Source organism: Pogoniulus pusillus, chromosome 3, assembly GCF_015220805.1.
Source record: "Pogoniulus pusillus isolate bPogPus1 chromosome 3, bPogPus1.pri, whole genome shotgun sequence".
In the NCBI taxonomy this organism is placed as follows: domain Eukaryota; kingdom Metazoa; phylum Chordata; class Aves; order Piciformes; family Lybiidae; genus Pogoniulus; species Pogoniulus pusillus.
In genome coordinates, this window is record NC_087266.1 from 50,099,360 (window position 1) to 50,125,439 (window position 26,080).

General features: G+C 43.7%; 1 protein-coding gene across 3 annotated transcripts in view; it reads left to right on the top strand.

The window, feature by feature from the left end:
* Positions 1-12: 12 nt before the first annotated feature.
* Positions 13-26,080, top strand: part of WDFY2 (WD repeat and FYVE domain containing 2) — a 54,914-nt gene continuing 28,846 nt past the window's right edge. For 2 of the 3 annotated variants that reach the window (XM_064176344.1, XM_064176348.1), the window contains exons 1-2: positions 13-278; positions 24,217-24,284. In XM_064176344.1, coding sequence (XP_064032414.1) covers positions 142-278; positions 24,217-24,284 — 205 coding nt within the window. In that variant the 5' untranslated portion in view covers positions 13-141. Of the gene's footprint in view, positions 279-24,214; positions 24,285-26,080 lie in introns of those variants that run through there. The other variant, XM_064176355.1, reaches the window with a different exon arrangement.

Sequence of the window (26,080 nt, forward strand, 5' to 3'; positions counted from 1 at the left end):
GTTGGTTCCTGCTGCCCGCGGAGCCCACGGCGGTGCCCGGCTTCGGCAAGTCGCTCGTCCGGGTCGGCAGTACGGGCTAGTTTCCCCGGCCGCAGCCCCCTCCGGCCGTCAGCGGCGGTGCCCGCCGGCTCCGCGGCGCCCATGGCGGCGGAGACTCAGCCCAAAGCGCTGACTCGCAAACCCCTCCTGCTCAACAAAGTGGAGGGCTCGCAGGACGTGGTGAACATGGCAGCGATAGTGCCCAAGGAGGACGGGGTCATCAGCGTCTCCGAGGACAGGTACCGGGGGGCGGGCGTCCACAGGTCCCGCGGGGCCGTGGCGGTGGCTTGTGGCTTCCACCGCCGCTCGTCGGCGGTGATGGTGGTGGGCCGCCAGGGTCCTGCGCTGGTGGTCTGCCGTCACGGACGAGTGATAGTGGGAGGTGACAGCTCTTGCTATAGAGGCCCTCCACCGTTATCGGCGAGACAGGTGGCAGACCACCACCATCACTGCTATGACTGTAGATTCCAACTACCGGAGCCCTTGCAAACGTCAGGATCGCAGCGATCCAGCGCAGGGACATCGCTTTAGGCAGCTGCATCTGTCCCTGGAGGGGAAGGAGCTTGAGGCAGGGGCCTCCAGCTTGATATCCTTTTTCTCCAAGGCCGTGTGAGGCAGGGGGCAGTGAGTGGGCTGGGGTGTTGCTGAAAGTTGTGGGACTTGCGGGACTTAACGTGGGTAAAATGAGATTTGAAATCGCCTTCATCACAAGAATCGCCAGAGAGGCAATGGACGTCTTTGTCCTTAAAATCGTGGTGGCGCTGGCTAAAACAGTAGTTTTGGTTCCCATTTCTCCTCTCCAGAGATTTCTTGGTAATTGTTTAAGAATACCATTTATCGGCGATAAGATCGTGGAGTAGAGTCCCGTGTTGTAGAGCTGCCAAGCAGAATGCTGTTCCAGGCTGTTTAGCTGGGCTGCGCTGGATCTGAGGCTGCCCAGAGGCAGCTTTGTCTCTTTGAAAGAACTCAGACTTAATTCAGCCCTGCAGCTGGAGCTTCCAAACTCCATCCTGAAAGTGCCCGACTTGAAAGTAAGAGCTTGTTTTCCTTAGACAGTCCATAAATACTTATTGCAAGCAAAGTTTCTTCGCAGCTCCACTGCATGGTGTGTGTGTAACCTGTGTCCCTAGCTTGAAATACAAGTATTGATTAATGTATGATTAGGATTCTGTTCTTAGGATTTTGGTGGTTTGCTGTTTCTGTTGTTGATGGGGGGTTTTCCTTGGTGGACTGTTTCTCTTGGATGCCTGGTGCCTTGTCACCCTGCTTTTATGTCTCTGCTAGCTTTCTGGAGGACTTGTCTGTATTGCTTTCAGCTTGATTTTGTCCTCACTGTGAATTAGTTTTGAGATGGTTGTCAAATATGTGCAAATTTAACATCATTTAAGTTTATCCAAGCTCTCCTCTCCAAATGAACTCTGCCTCATAGCAAGAGTAACTGAGCTACTTAAAACAAGTCCACTGTAAAAGGTATTTCAAGCAGAGTGTTGCATTGCCATGATTTTATTTTCTGCACTTTTTTTACGTATTACAAAGCCGAATGAAGCTGGAGTGTGTTTCAGCTCACTGTAGTTGGTAAAGCTTGCTCAGCCGATTCTTCTTATCCATTAGAGAGTATTCCTGAAACCCATTTGCTCTTGTGTATGCCTGTCTCACTGTTTCTGCCTTTCCCCTCACCATGGAAAAGAATAAGTAGCGTTGCTTGTTTTACCAGGCATGAATTTTTGAGACTAGGTTGATAAGTTGGTATTTCTGTATGGAGAAGGGAATTTTTGGGAGATCTTTGCTTCACTAATAAGCAAAATGACAGGTTCAAGAAACAAGTAGTGAAGCAGAACCAGGGGTTTCCCACTAAGAAACTGTTATTTCATGAGCATCACCATTCCCGTGCTAGAGCAACTCCCTGGTGTCTGTCATTTACATTCTGCCTACTGATGACACTGGGTATAGAAGTCCTCTGTAAGATGTGCTGATAGGGATCTAAAGTGGTTTTGAGATGCTATAAGCTGTGATTGTCCATTTTATTGTTCAGGCATGAAGATGCTGATTGTTGCCTTTTTCTTTCATTTTCCATCTGTATCAGCATTTTAATTGTGACTTACAATAGGTTCAGAGTCCAAACTTACTTGGAAGGAATAACCGGTTGGAAGTAAAACCTGCAGCTTTCAGGGTACTTGGGGTGGAAGCATAGTTTGATAACATCAGACTCTCAATACTTGTGTCTTACAATTAGGTTTGTGCAGATCCTCAAGGTACCCTTTCCTGTTTGGACCTGCATTTTAGTGCTAGCGTTGATGGAGTTGCTTAATGGCCTTGGAATGTGGATAGCTTTCAGAGATTCCTGGACACTCTAAAGGATGATTATGGACATGTTATCTGTCTCTTCTTAGTCAAATAAGTGAGTGTCGGTTGTGCCTGCCAGCCTGTGATGTGTACTGCTCGTATGAAGGAAATACTCGGAACCTTTTGCAGAGAACTTCTGCTAGAATGACTTTGCATCTCCAGCAGTCTCTTTGGGCCAGGGAGGATGGTCACTCAAAGACGAAGAGGGGGCTCTCCCTTGGCTCACTGGCTGAACATATTGCTGAAGCTGGTAGTAGTCTTAATATAGACAACAACTAGATACTGCTTTAAAGATTTTATTTAGTGCATGATGTGACCTGTAAGCCCTTCAAAGCAGAAACTTGGTCTCTAATTTCTATTTAGTATTGCACCAGAGGTTTTACCTGGTTGTAAAGGCACAGAAGTGGTTTCAGCTGTAGCTTGCAGGTGTAGCAATCAATTATGTAGCCCTGAATTGTATTTGTAGCATCTACATGCACACATTTTAGGAAATAAAATGAAAATGAAATAATAATAGTGTGGCTATTGCCAATTAAAAATGTCATAGAGGTGGAAAGAAGGAATCTCAGGGGAGGATTTACATATTTATCCAGATTATCTAAACTTTACATAGCCTGCAAGGTTCAAATTTGTTTTCAGTGTGCATCAGCTGTATGCTCTACATATTTTCTCTTCTGAACCCTAGTCAGTCGTAGAAGTTGAGTGATGTGCTTTGTGTCCAACCCAATCTTAGCCATTTCATCTTATTAGGACAGAATATCCTCTGTCTCTCTACATGATAGCTGAAGTGCTTTGGGAGTGATAAGGTGTAATTCTATTTTGTGTTTTTTCTTCTAAGGAGAGGGATCCACCTGTGCAGGCAGGTGAAGGTTAAAAGACTGGCAGCATTTGTTATCCAAGAATGCATAAATCTATTGAAGGAGGACTGTAAGAAATAAATAATTAGCTTTACTCAGACTTTTCACTTTCCAGCAAATGAGTGGAATCCACAGACGTGTGTGTCCAAACATGTAGACTTTTGAGTGATCCATAGCTTTGAATGCCCTAGGTGCTACACATGAAAATAAAGTGGGATATTCCTCATGTGTACATCTGGCCCTCAGATGTAGTCAGCTTCCTGTGTGTTAAAAGCATGTGCTACTGTTTCATAATTGCAAAGCAACCTTGCCTTTTGTTATCTTCAGAGGGAGAAGTGGGTGTTGGGCATGCCTGAAAAGTAGGTCACTAGCATGTCAAGTTCAGGCACATCTAACACCACGCTTCGGAGAAGATTTAGTGCCATTAATCTTACCTGAGCATGAGGATACAATGGGAGACTGCACTGACTCATCCATCCAACTTTCAGTGCTGGCAGTTCTGCTTGCTATTGGCACACTTCTGTGTTTCTGAAGAGCCTGCCAGTGATGTGAGTGCTAAATCATCTGAGTGTCCAATGTGCTGATCATGTGTCACCATGCAAGACTGGCAGGAATGGGCTAGGTGTCATCATGGTAAACTTGCACTTTGCCACTAGCAGTCTTTTATTCCAGGAGCTGTACTGTAGGCATGGACATGTGATGATATAGACAACTTTCTTCATAACTATGTGCTGTCTTTTGGGTGGGAGTTCTGCACTTCCATGCCACAGACCCTGGAAATGTAGGTCTTGCGATCAAGAACTGTTCTCCTTAAGGTATTACTGAGAATTAAAAGCTTTCACAGTCAAATGAAAATTGTCAAAATCCTTTATTTTTGATAAACAGGCATCCCACTCTCCTAGGATGTGACAAAACCTAGGGGAAGAATGTGCCATAGGAAATGTTTTTTTGGGTTTGCTTTTCAACGAGAGAACAGAGACTCTCCACTCATCAGCATCTTTCTACTCCTTTATGTCATTTCAAGTTCTTTTTAACCTGACATGTCTCAGCTTCTTTGTGTGGATCACTGTGAGCCCAGACTGTTTGTCAGCTATGTTCATATTAGTGTCTTCATCTCACACAGAGAAAGCTGCAAAGTTTGTATTCTTAGGTTTGGTTGACAGTTTGAGGTTTTTCAATGCAGATGTGCACTTAAGTTGCTATCCAAGGCTTGCCTTCTGGGTGTGCTAGCTAGCAGCCTTTTAAAAGTGTACCAAAAATGAATTGCCATCTTGTGTAGATGAAATCTCAGTTTTCCTACACTAATGGTGTATTAAGAATGGGAAGTGCATCTGGGATGAGAACTGCAGGAGTTCTTTGATGTCCTGCTGACATGCCTTCTATCATGGAGAAATGTGGTCTTTCCACCTTTCAAGAGCAATCTTTTGCTCTCTGTGATTCTCTTGTCCAGCTCCAGGGCATAAAGCACAGAGCATTACACTTTGTGCCTGTGAAATACTTCTGATGCAAAGATTGGATTCTCCACTTGGTACTGCATGCAGGCAGGACACGAGGAACTGCAGACCCTCAGTAAACTGTCTGGGTTTCCTCTCTTCCACAGTAGAGTAGTAGAAAGTGAAGTGAGTGCTTTGCCCAGCAGTTCAGTTGCAATAGATGTCTGTAATTCTCATCTAAGTACAGGGTTATGTCACTGATGGTTGCTGCACTTTGTGTGTGACTGTTGCTTTGCTGCATAAGTGCAGGTGGTGTGAGAACTGATTTTGATGCTATGCATGTGCATCCATTGAAGCCTGCAGATTTCACACTCGGGCTATTGCAGAAGGTGTGCATGCTCTTCACAGGTGTGAAAAAGGCCTGTCCTTGCCTGGAGGTTACATTTTCGTAAAGACATCAGCAACCAAGGACATTGTTCAGAGAAAACAAACTCCACATGCAACGCAAAGGTTTGTAAGAGACCTCCTGTTGTAGGTGCAACTTTTTCCCTCTGAATTCTTTAAAACTAATTTGACGTGTTCCAGTTTGATGGCTGAATTTGGAATAAAACTTATGGTGGAGGTTAGTGCTGGCTGTTTTGAGTGAAAGTGGATGCTGGCAAGAGGTTTAGGAGAAGACAGAGCGTCCAAGAGCTCTTGGAATCAGAAATTGTTGCAGATGTTGAAAAATAACTGTTGCTGATTTGACTAACATGTATCCTGTTGAGATGCCAAAGTCCTGGGGCTAGCACATGAAATGTTCTGCTGAGACCTCGTTGGGGATCATAAACCCTCCTCAGTAATTTTTTTGTTTGTTTGAAGATTCTGTGGTACTTTGTGGCACTACTTGTTGAAGTTTGCCAGAGTTTGTTCATCCCTCTCCTTATGTACTCAATGCACAGACATTTGTCTTTCTGGTTCGAGCTGTTGTGCAACTGCTAGCTCATGCAGATCAATGCACAAACTAACCTGCAAGGTGGCAGCTGCAAGAACATGATGTGACATGGTTTGGACCCTGACTTGTACACCCAGTTTCAGCAGTACAGTTAAGACTTACAATGAAGTGCAGCATTAGGTGCTTGAGCATTTAGAATCAGGGATGCTTATAGTTTATATGAAAGGCATAGTGACATGTATCTTATCTTACAAGCTGGATTTGGAATAAGAGCTCCTTGTGACAGACCTTCCACTTGCCCTGTGGTAGCCTCTTTTGCTGCCAGCTGCTGAGCAATGCTCTTGTTGCAGGAAGTTTTGTGTTGGTGCATCCACCTCCCATATTAACCACTTTTTGGTTCCCTTCATGCTTTCCATGAACCCGGTCTTAGTTTCAGTGGCATCTGCTTATACAGAGACCGAATCTCTCCTCAGCATGTCTCCTGTCTCAGGCCTGGTGACCTTCTTCTGCAGTCTCTCCAGTTCTGCAGCAGAGCAATGCTTGCCAAGAGGAGACTGCACAATACTGCTTCTGTGTGTGCCCTGCAGCCCTGTGGAGTATGCGCAGCACAGAGACAGCAGATAACTGAAAATGTGCTGTTGCAGCACATTTGTTGTTTGATTTTATTTTTTAACTGCTGAACACACCTAGATGAGGCAGTGAGACTGCAACACAGAATGGTTGCAATGCACTGAAATAAAGGAATTGCAACTCGTTCACAGCTACCAGGCTAATTCAGCAAGACTGGCCTTTCGTTGACAGTCACGTAGCAGACTGAAGGTCTCAAATAGCATGTGAAATTGTAGCACAATGGAAATATGTCAGTAGCTTGTTTGCCCTCCGTACCGGCAGACTCTGTCCTTCTCTCTAGCTGCGCTGTTTCCTGGATGGTATCTGCTTACAGTGGTCTGTGCCCAGCAACATCTTTCAGCTATGTGATACTACATGCAAGAGAATCGCTCACAAGTGGCGCAGGTTTTGTATAACGTTGTTGTAACAGTGTTAAGAGAAGTCACAATGTACTTGGTGCCTCAATGAGCAAATGGGAAAGAGAGTGGGAGGGTGTAAGGCAGGCGTGTGAGTGTGTGTGTGTGCCTGCGGCTTCTGTATTCAGGAGTTCTGAAAGCTTGGTAAGTGATGCATAATGCCCTGAGGAAAACAACTGTCTTCTGCTCTGTGCCCTGTAACCTTTCACACACTGGAAGACCATCTGTGTAACAGCAACCCAGGATCCGTCTGTAGTTGCCTTGCCCATAGTGCTTCCATCATGCATCTGTCAAATATGAGTGGTTTTATGTAGAACTCTGCCAGCATCTGTGTGTATTTGTCCAGGGGTTGTATGAGAATTGCCGTAGCCCCTAGCGTAGTCTGTTGAAAAGACAGGAACAAGAACAAGTGCAGCTGTTTCCCTTCTGCAGATGGTGTGAGGTAGGGATGGCTACGACCGTGGTGCTGCAGGATGTGGCAGGCTGGGATGGGGCACCATGGGAGGGGACAGGAGCAGTGACTGTGGGGTGCTGAGAATAGCCACGTGCCGTGGGACACTGTTCAGCAGAGCCTTGTTCAGCATAGGTCACTTTAGGAAAGAGAAAATAAAACTTCTTTCTTTCTTTATGATTTTGAGTAAGAAATGCAGTAAATGGGGGAAACTATAAACCAGGCAATAATAAATACTCCATGTAAATATAAAACTGTGATCCACACAAGCATGGCACATACTGCAGCAAGGCTGGATCAAATCTGGAGACAAAAAAGGACAACTTCGTGAAAGAGAAGCAGGAGATGGCAAGTTTACCAGGCAGTCGTCTGGGGAAGGAGCTTTACATAATCATGACACTGTATGCATCTCTCAGGGTTCTTCATATGTCACAGTGTGCACACCTGATGGCTTGGAACAGCACTCAAGTGGTAGTCAAACTGGATATTTGACTCGGAAAGCAGGCAAATTAGACGGATGGAATTTTAGATGGGGCTGTGGAGGCTGGCTTTTAAAAGGAATGTGCTGGGTTTTTCTCCTCAGCCAGGCTGCAGGAGCTAGCGTTGTGTGACTAACCTCGGCCAGGCTGTGAACATATGGGCTTTGCTTGTCATACCATGTGCATTCGTCACTTAAGTTTTCGGGGGAACTAGAGGTTTTGAGCACTGAATCGAAGGCAGTGCCAAAGCACAGTTCTGCATAGATGAGTACTGCAGTTCTGCTGCCAACTTTGCAAAGCAGTTTTGGTCTAACATTGGTTTTTATTCTCTGAGTCCTGTACTGTTTCCTCTTACTGTGATGTGAAAGATTGGTGTTCTTTGCAGGTTTTCAAACTGGCAGTACCCATCGATTGGTCCCAGAAGGCGATGCTTTTGACCTTTACAAGTCTGTAATCACAGTTTCTTTAGGGGTTGAGTCCTACAGACAGAAAGCTGAGGAAAGGCTATCCTAATGAGAATTGGCCTAATTTGCCACCAGGCTGAATTATCTGTATTACAATTATCTGGATTCAAGTGACAGAGCAAATATATCCCTTGAGGACAGGGTGCTGTGGAGAGAAGATCCTTGCCTGCGTTTAGATAGTGACAGATAATGACATTTTGCACCTCCAGCAGTGAGCACAAACTTGATAAATTTACCTTATGCTTCGAATTCACCTATTCACAGCAAATAAAGACTTAATTGTAGTCTTAAGCAGGTGGTGCATTTGCCTTGTGGAGTATCTTAAGGTCGTAAAGTAAACAGCTTTTTTGTTGTTTTTTTCTTTCTTTTTAAAGCTCTCCTAAGGTCTAATCATAAGTCTATGCTAAAGCTATTGCTTTAGCTTAAAAGGCAATAAGGTGCAGCGAAAACACAGCCTAGATGCATTCCTATGTGATCTGGTATAAGTGATCATGCTCTGGCAGGGGGATTGGACCAGATGATCTTACGAGGTCCCTTCCAGCCCCATATCTTTTGTGATTCTGTGATGCTGGGGATGAGAGATGAGAGAGGGTTTTGGTGTTGGTTCAGAGCAGCGGTACTTATCTTCCTGGTACAGTGGTTTTGAGATTTAGATGTGTGCCAACAGTCTCTGGCTTCCACACTGTTTAACTTACCTGTGATTTGGAATAAAGCACATACACTAACTGAAAGAGAAGTCCACTAGGTTTATCACGACACTAGACAAGGTGAAGCAGGAGAGCTTTAGTCTGTTTCGATGTCTGTCTTTTTGTTGCTGTTTGGCCTTTCTGAAGCAGTATGGCCAAGCTTATCTTACAGATTTATCCTCTCATTTGGATGCTTCTCCACGAATGTCTACACTGAGGTTTCTTTCCTTGCAGATGTCAGCTGACAGTGCAAGGTCGAGTGTTTAATTCATTATTCATGAAGGTATTTGCTCATATGTTTCTAGGCCAGTTTATTACACAAAGATCCAGAAGAGATTTGCCTTTTCATTTACTGCAATTGGTGTTTACCTGAGAAAACTATGTAATGTGAGCCCTTTTAAGAGACAGATCCTCATTAATTATTTTGCCCCTTTTATCTATGTCGGAAACAAAAATCTGTGCTGTGAAACTGATAATGACAGCTGCTTACATTTGTAGGGGGGGGAGGAGGGGGGGGGTGTGTGTTGCTCTCTTCTCTCAGGTGGCCAGCACCAGAACAAGAGGACACAGCCTCAAGCTACACCAGGGGAAATTTAGGCTTGAGGTGAGGAGAAAGTTCTTCACTGAGAGAGTCATTGGCTACTAGAATGGGCTGCCCGGGGAGGTGGTGGAGTCGCTGTCCCTGGAGCTGTTCAAGGCAGGATTGGACGTGGCACTTGGTGCCATGGTCTAGCCTTGAGCTCTGTGGTAAAGGGTTGGACTTGATGATCTGTGAGGTCTCTTCCAACCTTGGTGATACTGTGATACTGTAAGTAGCTTGCTGTCATTTTGCTTATGCACTGGATTGTCCTTGCTTCACATATTTTCTTCTTGATCTTTAGTGTTGTTAGCTGCATCTTCTCGTTCTCTTACTCCATCTTTGCTTTGCCATATGATACAGAGAAACTCCTCCCTCTCAGCTTTGTGTTGTGCTAGAGCAAATGTGGATTAAGGAGTCATTCTACAAGTGGTTAGAATTGTCATAATGAAGGCCTCATGTTTTGCAGCACCGTGTGCGTAGGATAGAATCAAAGCTGAATTTCTGAGGGCATCTGTTCTGCTTTGATATTAAGGACAAAGCCTAGCTTTTACTAAACACTGCTGCACCATTCTGGTGGCAGGGAAGATTCTCTACATGGTGTCTTGGCTGGACTTGCAAAACATGCCTTTATTTTACTAGCCATTTCAGCAGCTCCACCATCCATAAGCTGCTGTCAAAGGCTTACTGCACTCATGCAGTTACTGGAAGCCCAGTAGGAAAGCTCATAATTGTGCTGTTCTCCAATGTCAGGCATTCAGCCCTTGTACCTGCCCTTATCCTGCTGGCTTCCATTGCTTCAAGCTCCTGTGGTACAAGAGTCCTTGCTCAGGCATCAGCTCAATGCAGTCTGCATTTTTGGCTGCCAGAAGCTTGAGGGGAGGTGAAAAGGCTTTGCTTAAGTGCCCGGTGTTTGACTTCTAGAGAGGAATGATGTTTATGCTTTCAATTTACCAGCACAAGTATATTGTCTATGCTTTCAGTATATCAGCACAGGCAGAAACAAGTACTAATAACAACTGGAGACTGAAGTAGGACAGTGTCATAGCACTGACAGGAAGAAAAGAGGACTAAGGCTGGCTCGGCACTAACTGGGGTGAGAAGACAATGTGTGTGTCAAATCAACATCAACACCTTTGTCTTTATTGTACCCTAGGCCTGAGCTAAAGTTATTTGATGACTGGAATAAAGAAGTTGGTATGCAGTGCAATGATGTGTTTTGTTCTCTTCCACTGAGCCTTATTTTATGTCCTATACATTTAGAATGACTATAACTAAGCTCCAGAAGTGCATATCAGGTCTACCGGAGCCTTGCCTGGGGGCCATTCTTTGTGCTGCCTTAGCAGCTAGAGCTTTTAGTCCATTTGTTGAGCAAAAGCCTGTTTGTTATTGTCTCTAGGTTGTGTTGCATGTGAAGTCAGGAGTAATAGGAGTTTTTGAGACTGCATTACCTGCAACTGCTAGTAAGAACAGGCACATGCTGGATTTATTCAGTAGGAGCAAGAAGAGGAAGCAGCTAGCTAGGAAGTATCAACTGCAGTGAGTAGTACACCACTATATTTGGCACAGTGTATTATGTAGCAGGGACTGGTTGCACAATGTATAGGCTCTAAACCATTTCTGAAGAGGGGCAGAGCCTCTTTCCTCCAGGAAATGAATCAGACTTATAAACATATCTCTTCTTGCTGACTTCTGCAACTGCCAGTAGATGAGAGGGAATAGATGAATACCTCATCATGTTTTTAAAGTATCAACTGGTAAATGACCCTGACAGACTTTCAGCAGAGAGATCAGCCCGGAGCCATGCAACAGTTACTGAACACTCAGGTTTATGTTCTGGTTCCTGTTGATGCCAGGTTTGTCTGTAGCCCAAAAGCAAAAGTCATGACTTCTCTTTTCAAGCTTTGGCTTATTTTCCTCTATGCTTACTCCTTACTGATAGATAATGAACTTTGGAATGCAAAAAGAAAAATAAAACTTGCAAGTACTGTCCATTAAGAGAAAAGTGATGCCTAATGGGCTCAGTGTCCCAGGCAGCAAAACACAACCTTCACATCTATGAGGTACCAAGCTAAGTGCAAGCATGCTGTCTGGAGAAGCCTTAATGTGGGAAATACTTAACATGGAAAGTACTTGGAGATTACATACAGGGAAATGCTCCGTTGTCAAGTGCAGCTGGAAGAGTTTTCATTACCCAGTCCTTCACCAGCAAGCTGCTTCATAAATAAATGCAAAGTGTGCAACTGGTAACCTTATGCACAAAACTACCTTGATACCACAGCAACTGGGTAGAGTTTGGGAGTTTGAAGGGTTTATGTTAAGCCTGTTGCCTCCATTTGGATAGATCTACTATTACCAAAACACTGCTGTTTCTGTTTTCTTTCATGGGGGTTAGTGGAATAGATGCTCACTGCCATCCTTGATGCAGGCTTTGTATCATTTGTACTTGTTCTCCACTGCTTGTTCATGTTTTATCTCTAACACAGCTCTTCTCAGTGTACTCCCTCCTTTCCTCACCTTCCTGTTTATTATTTTTTTTTCAGTGACTCTCTCCTATCAATTTAAAATTCAAAGACAGCCTGTGTCCTTCCTGCATGAACTCAGAGTAGCTGCACACCCCTGCTGATGCTGAAATGATTGGATTTTTTCAATAAGCAGAGAATCCTTAAGAGAAATGGTTGTTATGAGGAAAAAAAATATTTTATTGCTTTCATTTGCCCCTCTAAGCCCTTTGAGGAAGTTATCATATTACTATGGGAAGCTGCAGTTACACAGAGCTTCCAAGTAGCTTTAGAGGTCATGGTAGTTGCATTATGGTTGGACTTGATGATCTCAAAGGTCTTTTCCCACCTTAATGGTTCTACGCTGAATGCTCTCAAGTACCAGTATCCACTGATCATCTGATACAGAAGCAAAATGAGGCAGCTTCTGTCAGAGAAGGCACTGGCTCCAGAAGTCTGGTTAAAAAACTCCTTGTGCCTTGGTGAAAGGTGTTTGGTGTGTTTGCCTGCTTTTGTCTACCAGATGTTGCTTTCTGAAAACTGCATCCATCCATGTTCCAGCAGCTCCTTTCCCAGAAGCAACCAATAGTAATTCCTTGTTTATTACTGCATTTTAAATGCCATTGAAATGCATTCAATTGTTTTGGATAATAGAGAAAGAATCAGTGAAGGTGTGGGCTGGGATGCTACAAGCAGTAAAGAAATGAAAATCAAATATGAAGAGATGATATCCTTTGCAATGAGGTGGAAGGATCGGCAATATCTGCCTTTGCCTCACCACTTCAAAGCCTCAATAGACTTGTTGGCAACAGCTGCTTCAGCAGGTATGTGGGCTTCCTCTGCAGTTGCTTGGGAGTGTACAAATGCTTGAGACTCTTTACTGCCTAGGAGAGGTGACCTTGGTAGTCTGGTACCTGCCGGTTATTGGGTGTTTCTGAAAACAGGACTGAGATGTGGAGGGAGTATCTGCAGCTTACCCACACACGTAAAACATCTGAAGCCTATGTTCTCGCCAGCAGAATGAGTATTTTAAAAGGCCGGGGCTAGCAGGACCTGTAAATCACTGTCAGCTCTTGCCCAACCAAAGTGCTGGAGCAGAAACTCCAGGGAAAGAAATAGCTTGGTTGAAATGTGCATTGAAACAAAGGATGCCAGAGGAGCAGACAGTGGGATGACTGTGAGAACTGATGTGAGTACAGTAAGATGTCTCTAAGCTTTTAAGTGTGCGACCTGGAAGTAGGTTACTGGACTTCTTCGGTTCCTATGTTTTAAGTAGTCTGCCGTAGTCTTTTGCCATCCTCTGCTTCCAATGATCCTTGAATGACCCAAACTCTTTACTTTGGATACCTTTCTTCATATTATCCAGTCTTATGCTAACTAATCATCTTCTTCCAGAAGGCCACAAGGCTGAAGGAAGTGGTGTAAACCAAGCTGTGTTTATGTGCATGCAACTCCTCATCAAGTAACTCGCCCCCACTATGAGATTACTACTTAAAAACCAATGACACGAAGTTGTGCCCTTTCCTAAAAAGAAACTGTAATAATCACCCTCTTGTTACTAGCCTAGTCTCTCTATATACTTGCTCTCCAAATTATTACAATTATTTAAAGAGGATTGTCTGATTTATTAGCAGTAGTAACAGGCGTGACACCATCCTGACCACGACAGGGATGGGTCATACAGTGCTTACTTGGAGCATAGTGTAGTGCAGTGAATGATGTGCACTTCATTCACACACCTGTGCTCTTCTGTTGTTGCAAACGAGCTCTGTGGTGGTATGTTATAAAACAGTTTATATCTCTTTTACATCTCCATATCTGTCAGCTGTCAGTGTTCTTTTGTGTGAATTCAAGAATCCTTACCTGTCTGAATTTTGACAGCCTGGGGAGGCAGCTTACAGAAAGGAGTCTTTATTCAGAGTGAGGCAAGCTGAATCAGCTTTTTCCAGCAATCATTTACAGTTGCTCAGTAGTTAAATCAGCAACAATGTTGAAAATCCTTGCTTTGAAAGTACTGTTTATCCAATCCCTGCTTCTGGTGAGTATATAAATGTTGACACCTGCATTGTGACCACCATGTCCAATAGCATGACCTAGTAAGTACATAGTACTTTTGAACTTCAGGATGTTGCCTTTCGTATTAGCTTGGAATAAGATTAAAATGTGAGGGGCTGCAAAACAGAGTAGCAGATCTTTAGAACTGATTTGTTCTCATGGCCTTGAATCTGTTTCTTTCGAGGTGATACTAGTATTTCCCCTCTGAATGGCAACAGTAAAGATGTGGAGAATGCAAGCTAAGACAACAGCTGGACTGCAATTGCAGAGGACTCTTGTAACTTTAGACAAAAATAAGTCAGTAGAGTAAGCTAGTAACAAGATGCCACTAATGACGTTTTAATAGTTTAATGCCTCTTTGTGAACTGGAGGCTGTTCCTTGTTGCAAACTCGAAGTTACTTAAAAGGCAACTGCTAGAGAAATGAACTGAAGCTGCTGCTGGCGTCGCTGGTTTGGTGGATTCTTAGCAGTCACCTAAGCAGCAATGTCCTGTCATTAGGCAGTTCCATCAAAACTGCACTGTGGTATGTTGCACTGTTTCACATATTCAAATAATATGCCTTTGCATACCTGAAGAAAGAGTTGATCATGTGTCCCCCCTGCATTTATGTAATGGACATGGCTTTCGTGTCCTGTCTTCCCAAAGAGAAAGTGTGGTATATACTGTTAAGATTTTCCTTGGCATGTGATTGCTTCTGCCAGCTGCTCTCCTTTATCATTTTCTTTCCACCTTTCTTGCCAGAAATACGTTGTTCTGGGATTGCCCCAGAAGCCGTAGCTGATGAATCCTTTGTGCCTCCTTTACTGGTGCAGTCTGGACCAGTTCTCTACCCCACATTAGCTGGTAAACTGACTGGGTCTGGAGAGCTGTGAAGAACTGCAGGAGACCATAGTAAATGAATAGCAGTGTGTTACAGAGAGAATCTAATACTGAAATGTATACATTTCCCTCTCATCCATGTTTTGTGAGCTTCTAAATCATGCCAGTGTGAATAAAAGCCAAGTCCATATGCTGCCAAATAAGCAAAGGCTGCTAGGCTACGTAGGGGGAGAAGATGGTTAAAGAAAAGAATGATAATGCTCTTATAATTCAGTAGGTTTGCCTGTGTCTGGATTGATGCATTTGGTACAGATGACACTAGTTCAGACAGGATATTGCCTCATTAGAGGGATTGGAAGACAGGTAAGGAGAACAGGACACAAGAACAGCTTTCCCAGGAGACTGGAAAAATTATCTTGAAGAGGAAGCATGTAAAAAATTATGGGAGAATATAGCAAGTAACCAGTAGAGAAAGTAGAGACAACAGAAACTTCTAATCTTGAAACACAAGAGCAAGAGTATATTCATTTAAATGTACAGTTAATTACCATAAAGATGATAGAACAAAATTAGCACAGAACAAGTTTGAATGCTGAAGAATGGGAGAGCTGCGTCAAAGCTCTGTGCAAGTAGCTGAATGTGAAGAGGCACTGCACGTTTGAGAGTGCTGGGGTTGTTTTGAGGTGTTTGAGTTTTTTTTTGATAATAGAATTTAAAATTCAGGTTATGGTGTTCAGTCTTGTGGTACAGATTTGAAGACAGTTTCTGTTCATTTGCGTTAACTTCCATCCCCCCACACAGCTCACTGCCAGGGCACAGAGGTTACGAAGTGATTGTCTTGGTAGCCCTTGAAATGCCAGGTAACCTCAAAACCATGGTCAGAGGTTTGGGCTTTGGTGGCATCTCATGGGGCACTCCTCTGTATGTACATTAAGAAGAAATCTGAGGACCACTGTCATGGCACTTCAAAACTGCAGCTACTCTGCAAATGAAAAACAAACATTGCAGAATAGGGCTGGATTTGTATTGCTTTGCCCTGCTTTCTCCCTCCCTTGCTGCTGACACTAACTGGGCTTGCTGTTTTCCTTCTCTGAGTACTGTGACTCTCCAGTTAAAGTTGTCTGCTGGGTTAAAGCAACAGAGTGGCTTCTAGCCTACTCAAGTAGAGCAAAGCAGGTGGGAATTGCATTTGTTTGAGGCCAGAGACAATATCTCTGAGTCAGGCTACCCTGAGAAGAAAAGGACCATGAGCAGAAAGGCTGAGGGAACATTTTATCAACTTCAGTGATAAACTAGAGGAACTGTAAATGGGATTCTTTGCAGAAAGCCCTTGATGCTTTAAGGAGAGCATTTCCAGAGACTTCTTGGTGTGGTGCAGAGTACACAAATACTCCAAGTAGATGTGTTTGGTGTTTCTGAAAAAACAGTGCCATAATTGTTCGTCAGTATTTGAAAAACAAAAGCCTGTCTGTGCTTAGAGAGGACTTCTCAGTAAGCCTTCAGCATCTGCAGCTGTGCGTGCCCAGCTGATTGTCCTGATTGTTGGCTAAGGAACTCACCTACACCACGCAAGTGTGCGAGTTGGGCTGGGGTTTGATTTGGTTCTTTGAAGTTTTGGGAGTTTTGGTTGGTTTTGGGCACAAAGACCAGAACCAGAGAAATGATTAATGAAAGTCATGCAGTGACAAAGAACGTGAAAATTGAGAGAAACAACTTTATGGGAACTGGGTGGATGTTAGGACTTAACAGCTTGCTTGCCTGGAAAGGAGTTCATCTATGTCAGGATATGATTAATGGTCTTCTCAAAACCCAAGAAACTACTTTTTTTTGCATGCAACTTTGTGTTTTATGAATTAAATGTTAGGTGCTTTCTGACTGAATGTGATAATTATACTGTCAGGAGAAAGTAACACTTTCACAGGCTGTGTATGCTCTTGTCTTCTTTACAACTAGGTCCCTATTTTCCTTACACTAGGATTCTCAAACAGTGAATGGTTGTACTCTATTTAATGCATCAAATGCCCTCCAAGAAGCAGCGTCACTACTTCACAGTTAATGATTCAATACAGCCTCTTGCAGTAGATGGTGCAGATGGCTTGCGTCCAGAAATGAACATGCTGAGAGAAAGCATCACGCGATGGATGTGGAAGTGTAGGTTCCTTCCCCTGCAGTAAGGGCATAATTTAGTAGGTGCTGCACTGGGTAGTTGACCAAGGAAAACATTTATCTGAAAAAAATCAGTTGAGGCCTAAGGATACAGTTGTGTAAGCCAGGATCTCTCATCTTCCTCCATAGCTCTTTATGATGTTTTTTTCTTCTGTATTCATCTCTCCTCTCAGGTGCTGTACTCATTTCAGAACAGAAAGAGAATTTTCTTCAGCTTTACTCTTCTTCCCTTCTGCTGCAGCACACTAGCATTTCATTTTGGTAAATTTCATCTTGGGACTTAATTTAGTGCTTGGGATTAAATATAGTTTTTTTTCCTGTATATTTACCTAAATATTATTATAGGTTTTTAGCCAAGCCATGCTGTGGGTATGCATACTGAAAATGAGCCTGTCCATCATTCACTTCATAAATTCAAAAGCATAGGCTTACTTTATTATCTGTCAAGTAATTAATGAGTGAAGAATGCATAACTTAAAAATTACCTTCAAGGTAGATGATGGCCTATAGCAGCTTCTGGGGGGACAGGGAGGGGAAACTCCTGTGTTCTGCTAGACAGATGTTCCAACTTAGCAGCTAGGAATGGGCAGATGACCTGGCAGGTTCTTGTTATTCACCTTTGCAGTGTGGACAATTTAGAAGGGACCTGGAGGGTTGCTTTCTTGCAAATAGTGGATCTACTGGGTATTTTTAGGATAGTTCCACCGAGTCACTTATTGCATAGCAAGCCTGTATTTTAATTTAATGAGGATCTTCCTAATAACTTCTGTTACTGAAACATTTGAATGTGGGAAGGAGATGAAAGTAATTGGATTGCAGTAATTAAATCATCCAATGCGATTACCTTCAAAAGGTTGTGTGTTTATGCTTCCCAAATGCAAACAGGAATTGATCAGTACAAAAAGTACCAAACCCACATCTGTTCTGGAAGGAAAATTGCTTGATAGTATATGGGAGGTCTGCGGGCAAGATGGAGGGATGAAGATCATTTTGCTACCCCAAAGCTCTGTAAGGAAGTCTGATGCACAGGTCTTAAGGAGGGAGTTAATTCTGAAACTTTGACAAAAGTCTTAGTGTGATGTAATACTTGTTTAATAGTTTTCAGAGCTGTTGGTTTATTCTTACTGAGAACTCCAGCTTCACATTTACCTGAATTTGCACATAAAATTAACTTCCCTACAACATTGACACTGGAATATGGCATAGTAGCTGCACTGCTTTGTATGAGCAGTGCTTTTGTGGAGCTGTTAAAGACCTGAGGCAGCTTGTCTTCCTGAACTTTATGCAAGTAACCTCAAGGTAACATAATATTTCTTTGGGTTGTGACTTGTTATTTTTTGATCTCGCTTTACCTGCCTGAAGTTTCTGCAGTAGAATACGGTCAGAATCTCATTTTGGTGCAGTGCCTGAATGGCAGAACATGCACTGCTTCCAGGCATTTGTGCTCGGGTAACTGGAAAAATCACTGAGCTGCATTGCTCTTGTCCAGAAAACTGAAAAGTGGGTGGAAAGTGTTTCACAACTGAGAACTACAAAGGTAATGATGTTTTTTTTTTGGAGCCATGGAGATGCATTTCTCTTGAGACCATCTGTTGTGAACCTTTGTTTTCTAGGTGGTCCAAAAAGCCTTCTATGTAAATCAAAACTGAGTTAAAGTTGCCTCTGTCTTTCTCAGGTCTCGGTACCAGTGATGCTTGTAGCAGTCTTCCCCTGACAAACCCATGCAATTGCATGTTATTTGATTTACAGGTAGAGCTATAGATGTGGTGCTGAGGTAGATGGCTTAGAACTTCCCTTGGTAGAGTTAGATAATGTTTGGACTTGATGATCTTAAAGGCCTTTTCCAACCAAAGTGATTCCATATGTCCTACCAAAACTTCAATATTTTCCCTGTTGTGCAGGATGCATTTGAGTTTCATTTAAGGCAGCGTCAATTAAATAGAGAAGATCTTACATATCATGGTTTAAGTTAGGATGTGGTGTAAGTTTTGTGTGGGAAAAAAAATCGCACCTTTCAGTCCATCTGCCTGCTTGCTTGGTGTATTGGTTTGTGCAACTTTTTTTTCCTGAAGTTAGGTGGTAAATACACAGTACTTCAAGTTGGTAGTTTCAACTGAGAGCTTAAAATCTCAAAACTGTAACGGTAGAATGGTAGGAGTTGAAGAGGATATCTTGAGAGAGGAACCTGCCAAAGCAGGTTCAGCTTGGGCAGACTACACAGGAATGTACCCAGGCATGTTTTGAAAGTCTTTAGAGGAGGAGACTCCACAACTCTGGACAGCCTGTTCCAGTGCTCTGTCACCCTTACAGTAAAGAAGTTTTTCCTGATGTAGAGGTGGAACCTCTTGTGTTCCAGTTTGTACCCATTGTCCCACATCCTACCATAGGTCACCCCTGAAAAGAGATGGTCTCATTCTCAATACCAACCCTTCAACCTGCTGGACACACTTTTCTTAATGCACCCCAGGATATCGTTGCCCTTGGCCACAAGGGCACATTGTTGTCCCATGGACAACTTATTGCCCACCAGGACTTCCAGACCCTTCTCCACAGAGCTGCTTTCCATCAGGTCAACTGCAATCTGTACTAGCACATGGGGGTGTTCCTCTCCAGACAAAGGTTTGCCTTTGCCCAGCTCTCCAGTCTGTCTGGATCTCACTGAATGCAGCACAGCCTCCCGTTGTATCAGCCAGTCCCCCCGGCTTGGCATCGTCAGTAAACTTGCTGAAGGTATACTCTGTTCCCTCATCCAGGTCACTGATGAAGGTATTGAATAAGACTACCCAGTACTAACCCCTGGAGAGCACCACTAGTTACAGGCCTCCAACTGGACTCTGTGCCAGTGATCACAACTCTCTGAGCTCTATCGTTTAGCTGTCTCCTGGTACACTCTCCAAACCCACGCTTCCTGAGCTTATCTACAGTGTCAAGGCAGACAACTCCCACTGCTCTCCCTTCACCTAGCCACTCAGTCACACCATGTTTGACTACTCTGACATGCTGTCACATCAGTCAAACGTGATTTCCCCTTGGTAGATGCACGTTGGCTACTCCTGATAACCTTCTCTTCCATGTGCTTAGAGATGACTTCTAGAATGAGTTGCTCCACCTCTTTTCCAGGGATGGACGTGAGGCTGTCTGGTCTGTAATTTCTTGGATATTCTTTCTTGCCCTTCTTGAAGACTGGAGCTGCCTTTTAGCCAGTTCTCAGGCAGCTCTCCTGTTCTCCATGATCTCTCAGAAATGATGGAGAGTAGTACAGTAACAGCCGTCTCTCTCAACACTTGTGGGTGCATCCTGTTTGGACTTATACTGAAACCATGAGGGTTACAATGAAGATGATGTGTCTTCTGGAGTGCCCTTTATGCAATAGTTGCTAAGAGAAAACCTCTCTAAAACAGTGATGAAATATAGCCTGTTCTTCAAAACCTTAATTTTCCCCCAAAGCCTCCAAATTATTGCCGTTTTTGCAAATAAAATAGATTTTTATTGTCTTCAGTTTTTGAAAGCTTTTTTTTCTCATACATGATCCTTTTTAACAAGCTGAGTTATCTGTAAGAGCTGATGCAAGATTTATTCTTTGCCAGAGCCTTAAAGTGAAGGGATGAGGCCACCTTGTCAAAGCCTGTGATTTTTTTAAACCAGGAACACTGCATATACAGATTGGAAGGCTCAAGAAAGACAAATCTCTCACAGGATATTGGTGTGCTCCCCAGGGCTCTTTCGTATTCAGTTGTTTCAGGTCCTTGTGATTCATCCCATTCATCCTCATGATAACTTCACTTGTCAAAATTAAACACATGACACATGAGTAAGAGCTCATCTGTTTCAGAAATGGAGTGGCTGATCCTCTTCCAGAATTTGGTCACTAACCTCTCAGCAAAGATGGGCCTAAATGTTTTGAACCGTGTCTTAATCCTGAGGTACAGCCCCATGGCTGTGGCTATCTTCTCAGCCTTGTGGGCTGAGATCTGGATGCAGAGTGACAGCACATACAGTGAGAATGACAGGACAACCTGGCCCTCCTGCTTTCAAATATAGGATGGTGCTGCTAGCAGCTGAGTGCATTGTCTCTGAAAAAGTGTTGCTGGCTTTGCTGAAGAGCTGCTTCAGAGCTGCTGATGTATTCGTGGCAAGAAGGTCATTGGATGTAGAAGGTCTTACACTGAACTTTGTATATTTTGAATAATTTGTGAGAGCTTTCTAGCCCTGGGACTTGCTGACTCAGTGAAATGTTAGTTTTTGGCACAACACTGAATCATAGAATGGTCTGGGTTGGAAGGAGCCTTGGAGATCCTCTAGTTCCAACCCCTCTGCCAAGGGCAGGAACAACTTCCACTACACCAGATTGCTCAAGGCCCTGTCCAACCTGACCTTGAACAATTCCATGCTGTTTCAAAGTGTCCACAGGAGGCCTCTCTAAAATTACACAGCCCAAACACACAGGTCTCTGGATTATTTGTTGAAAAACTAATTTGGATGCAGGGCAGGATAAGCAAAAACCTGGTTGTCATGAAGTGAGTTGAATCTGCTGCTGTTATTCATACCATGCTGCAATCATGCTGCCTTCAAAAAGTGAAAGTGCTAACTGAAGCAAAGTTCTATGGGTCTTGAATTTCAGACTGAGGCATTGGGAGGCTTCCTCTTCTGCCTGCTGCTTCTGGGTTCCATGTTCTTGGGTGTTGTGTCTTTTCTGCAGGGACATGTGTGGGAGCGGGCAGCTGCTGGGTTTGGTTTTCTGGTAGATGCTGATTTTTCTTTCCCTCCTTGTGTTTCACTGTACTTCTGCTAGTAGACTAAGCTAAGGTAATCATGCATTATATTATTATATTAATTACATTATTAGCTACAGTAATTATGAATTGCAATTATGATATGTTATGTTAAACTCTTTTTATCTCAACCCTGAGTTTTGTGTGTTACTTTCCCTCCCCACTTTTGTGTTGGGGCAGCAGGCAGGCTGGCCCTCTTGCTAATCCATTGCACTGGTACTGGACTGCAGTCCAGGAGCACAGTGGTGCAGCCTTTAGCTAGAAGTTTGCAGCGTAGGTAACTAGTTCTTGAGTTGCTTTATTATATGGCATGATATCTCTGTTCAGGTTTGGTTTGTGTATGTAACATCTTAGATTGACTGATAGTGTTATATTATGTTAGTGCATTGCTGTAAACTTTTACTGGCTAAAAAGAGGTGAAGTCTACTTTTCCATGAAAATGAAGTAAGAATAGGAATGAACATATAGTCTTCTCCATAAGCTGTATTTCCACATTTTTCATGAACTGAAAAGAGCCATTCTTGTTTGTAGTTTTTCCCCTTATTACTCTCAAGTACAAGTTACAGATTGGCTGCAGGCAAACAAGCCTTATGTTTAACAACAGCTTTTTTAGCTCCCTCTTGTATGTACCACTGCATACTAATTTTGACAGAGGAGACTAAACAGGAGTGAATGATGGGTTGAAATCTACTGTGCTGCACTAGCATGGTGCTTTCTCGGATAACTCTTTTGGAGTAGATTCTTACATTTGGTGTAAATCCAGGAATATGTAATTATATGGACAGTTTGCTAGTTACAATTGGAGGTGGTAAGGATTTCAGAAACTCACTAAGGCAAGTAACAGTTGGCTGTAGCTGAGATGACTGGGTTTTGCAAGAATAAGCAGGAGATTACTGGTTGCCTGCTGCTTTAATTAAGCATGTTATGATGAAATTAGCTGATGAACTAAAGGTAAGAGACAGCTTAAATTAGAAAGAGGCTTCAGCGATTGGATCAAACGAGCAAATGACAGTGAGGACTGAAATAATAAGGAGTTAATGACCCAGATGGTCCATCAGCCCGGATCCTCTGCTCAGCAAACAAGCAGCAAGCATCTCAAGTGTGGGAAGGGCATGGATAGAGTGGCAGGGCAGTGCCAGCATGATACAATTATGAGAAAACAAAACTAATCTGAGATACATTGGGAAGGTTTTCTAGGAGAGAGTAAACTACTGATGTGTTTGTGAGAAGGTCTAGGGCACTCAATGGTTTTATATACCTCTCTCTGAGGACGACAACTCCAAACTGGTGGAGCAGAGGAGGACTGCAAGGCTGCCTACCACCTCGATCATCATGTTCAGAGAAGGACAGAAGTTTGGCTTCCTCAGCCTGATGCTCAGTGTGTACGCGATAGCACTCCGAGTTCACGGAGGACAAGAGACGGTCCCGAAGCTGAAGAGCTCGCTGCTGCACGAATGGACATAATCTTAGCAAGCAGAAGCTGAAAATCTCAGGACCTCATTCCTTTGCTGACAGCTTTTCCTGAAGAGAGCAGTAGAATAACAGCTGCAGATAGATGAAGGCCTCCTTGAGAGACTGGGACAGGCTTCTGCAGAGGTCTGGATGGGTGTCATGGTTTTAGGCAGCACAGGTTGCTGTAATGCCTCTGGGGCACAAGAAGACTGCTTCACAAACAGCAATGTGGTACTGGAAAGTTGGGATGGAAAAAGCTATTCACTAGCTACAGTGCTACAGTATTACAGTGCATAGTGGTGGGCACAGCAAAGCATGTCAGATACAAAGGGGTCCACAATCTGAGTTTAACATAGATGCTCCTTAGGTCAAAAGCTTCACACAAAACTCTGCACCGAATCAAACCAGAAGCCAGTACTCCTTTTCCTCCACCTGAGGTTCATCATAAGCACCAGAGTTCATTCTTTCCCCACCTCTGGTAGGCTGGTTTCAGGCTGGACAGGTCTGAAAATGTCTCCCCTTAGTCCCTGGCATTAGGCCCAAGCAGGCCAATATTGTGTAGCAAACATCAGTTGGGCCTTGAAGGCAGCAGATAAGATGGAAACCATCCTCCCCCTACACCAGATGGGGCAGCTTGCTGTGCCCAGAGATGTGCAGAGGAGGCAAGAGAAAGACTTAGCTTTGCAGCCAGTTTATAGAGATAGCAGGATTATGGGATTGGATAAACAAAGTTACAGTTTCTTGGGTCTATCTCCTGGACCTTTCTGCCCCCCTGGAGGACTCAACTCTCTGGCTTTCTTGAGGGGCACCAGCCTCAAACTGCCACATTGGACGGACATAGGAGTGCTTTTCTGGGCTACCTAAGGTGTCTCAGATCCTAGTGTGAGGCATTAAATGAATAGTAGTGTTCCAGCCCATTGAGAAGGCAGAGACCAAAAAGCCACAGAAGTTTGCAAATGTTGTTGTGAGACGTCGAGTGCTACGTGGAACCGAGGAGCAGGCTACCCCCATCACCTTAACAGCGGCTGAGCTGAGGTTGGCTCGTCAGGCTGCTGCAGGGCTTTGCATGCTTGTTTTCCCCTTCAGCAAAAGAACTGAGTTTTGAAAGGGTCTTGCCCACTTGGCAGCACTGATGCAGGTGTGGTGTTCTTTCTTTCCTAGGACAGTTCGTGTCTGGCTGAAGAGAGACAGTGGGCAGTACTGGCCGAGCGTATACCATGCGATGCCATGTAAGTGTGCAGAGCTGCTTTCTATCTACTGTGTACTTGCAAAACAGCTTTTCAGATCCTGCTGAAGCTTTATGTTTATGACTATTTGCAAGCTTACTCCTCCTTATTTAATGTTGTTCTTGAAAGATAGTCTTGGTTTCTGTGAAGCTTTATCAAGTTGCATGCTAATGCTTCTGAGAGACCTCTGGGGTTACAGCAGCAAAAGGATACATGGGTTGAGCAAGTATGAGCAGTTAATGCAGACATAGATTAAAAATGTAGTCTTGCATTCTAACACTAGTGGAGTCCATAAAGCTTTGTAAGTCTTCAGTATAAATCACTCTTCCTACTGTAGGTACTCAGTCCATTATAGTGCAATGGTTTTATTTGGCAAGAATTTAATATCCTGCAGCAGCTAATATGACAGACCTGATACTAGGCAGGGAAGGCAGCTCTTCCACTGAAGAAGTAGAATCATTTTGCCCCCGCAATTAAACGTGGAAAACCAAATCTCCCTGAAGGATCCCTCCAGTATGATCTGCTGTGTCTCCTCTCCCAAAGAGAGCGTTGATGCTTTAAAAGAAACTCCAGATCAGTGTTTATTTTTCCAAGAGACAGCTGAAGAAATCACAGCCCTAGCTGTTTGTCCTAAACCCTGTACTGAGTGTAGGAGTATAACTCTGCAGGTCACCAGCAGCTGGGGTATGCTGATGCTCCTCAATCAGCTTCAGACGTGCTGGGTTAGCCTATCTTTGGAAAGCTTATGAAGCTCACCCTAAATCCACAGATTTATCAAGTCTTGTTGAGATATTCTTACTGTCTGGTAAAAGAATTATTTTAAGATAAGATAGCTAGATTTAGAAGAGACATCTGCCTCCATGATACTTTAAAATATTTAATAGATATAAATCTTAATACCACAGCAACATCCACTTGGGACCCAGAGTGGCTATGGTGTTTGACTGCTCTAAAAAAGTGTTCACTGGGTAGAGAGAAAGATCTCTCTTCTTCCCTTGTTGCTGGACTAGCTCATTTGAGTGCTAAGTCTGAAAGGTGCATTCTACTCATGATTTTGCACCAGCTGCTAATGATGTGGCAGTCTGTGGAGCTCTGTCACAATCACTGTCAGTGGCCTGAGTTCCCTTGCCCTGTCCTAAGAGGCTTGCTTTCCCTAGGCAAACTGTTGTGAAATGGCTACTTTAGTAGGCTGCCATCTCTTTCCACGTGGTGTTTTTGCAAACATCTGCATTTTAAAATCTCGTTAAGTCCTCTTTGGTCTTAGCATGGCTGTGTTATTGCCAGTAACAACAGTTTCACTAGAGATGATGGAGTAGATCCAGATCCATTCAAAGGGGGCTATCTTAAAGCTGCTCCATAAACTCAAACACCTGACACTGCTCCTTCACTTGGAAGGCTGGTTAGCTTTTGAGCCATGAAGGATTAGAATTATGCTGCGTTATTCCCCAGCTTCAGGAATGATCAGCTGTAATTAGTGCCTGGAGCAATGACAATGACATTATAACCCATGACTTTAAGCTTGGAAACCAGAGGAAGGGCTCTGACTCGGCATCTGCACAAATCTTCACTCGAGTGGAAATTGTTGGTTTGACTGTTTCTGTGTGGATCACCTTTTTGATGGCCCTCTGCTGTAGATTCATACTGGTTCTTGTTTAGAGAAAGACTGCTTGGAAAGCTGTGACTGGCCCACTTAGTATGACTCATAACTTTGGTTGCTGTAGTGCATAACCAACACCATTTTATGATTTGATATCTGGTAGCCTAAATAACTGAGTTTGCACACTGGGTGCTCTGGGAGA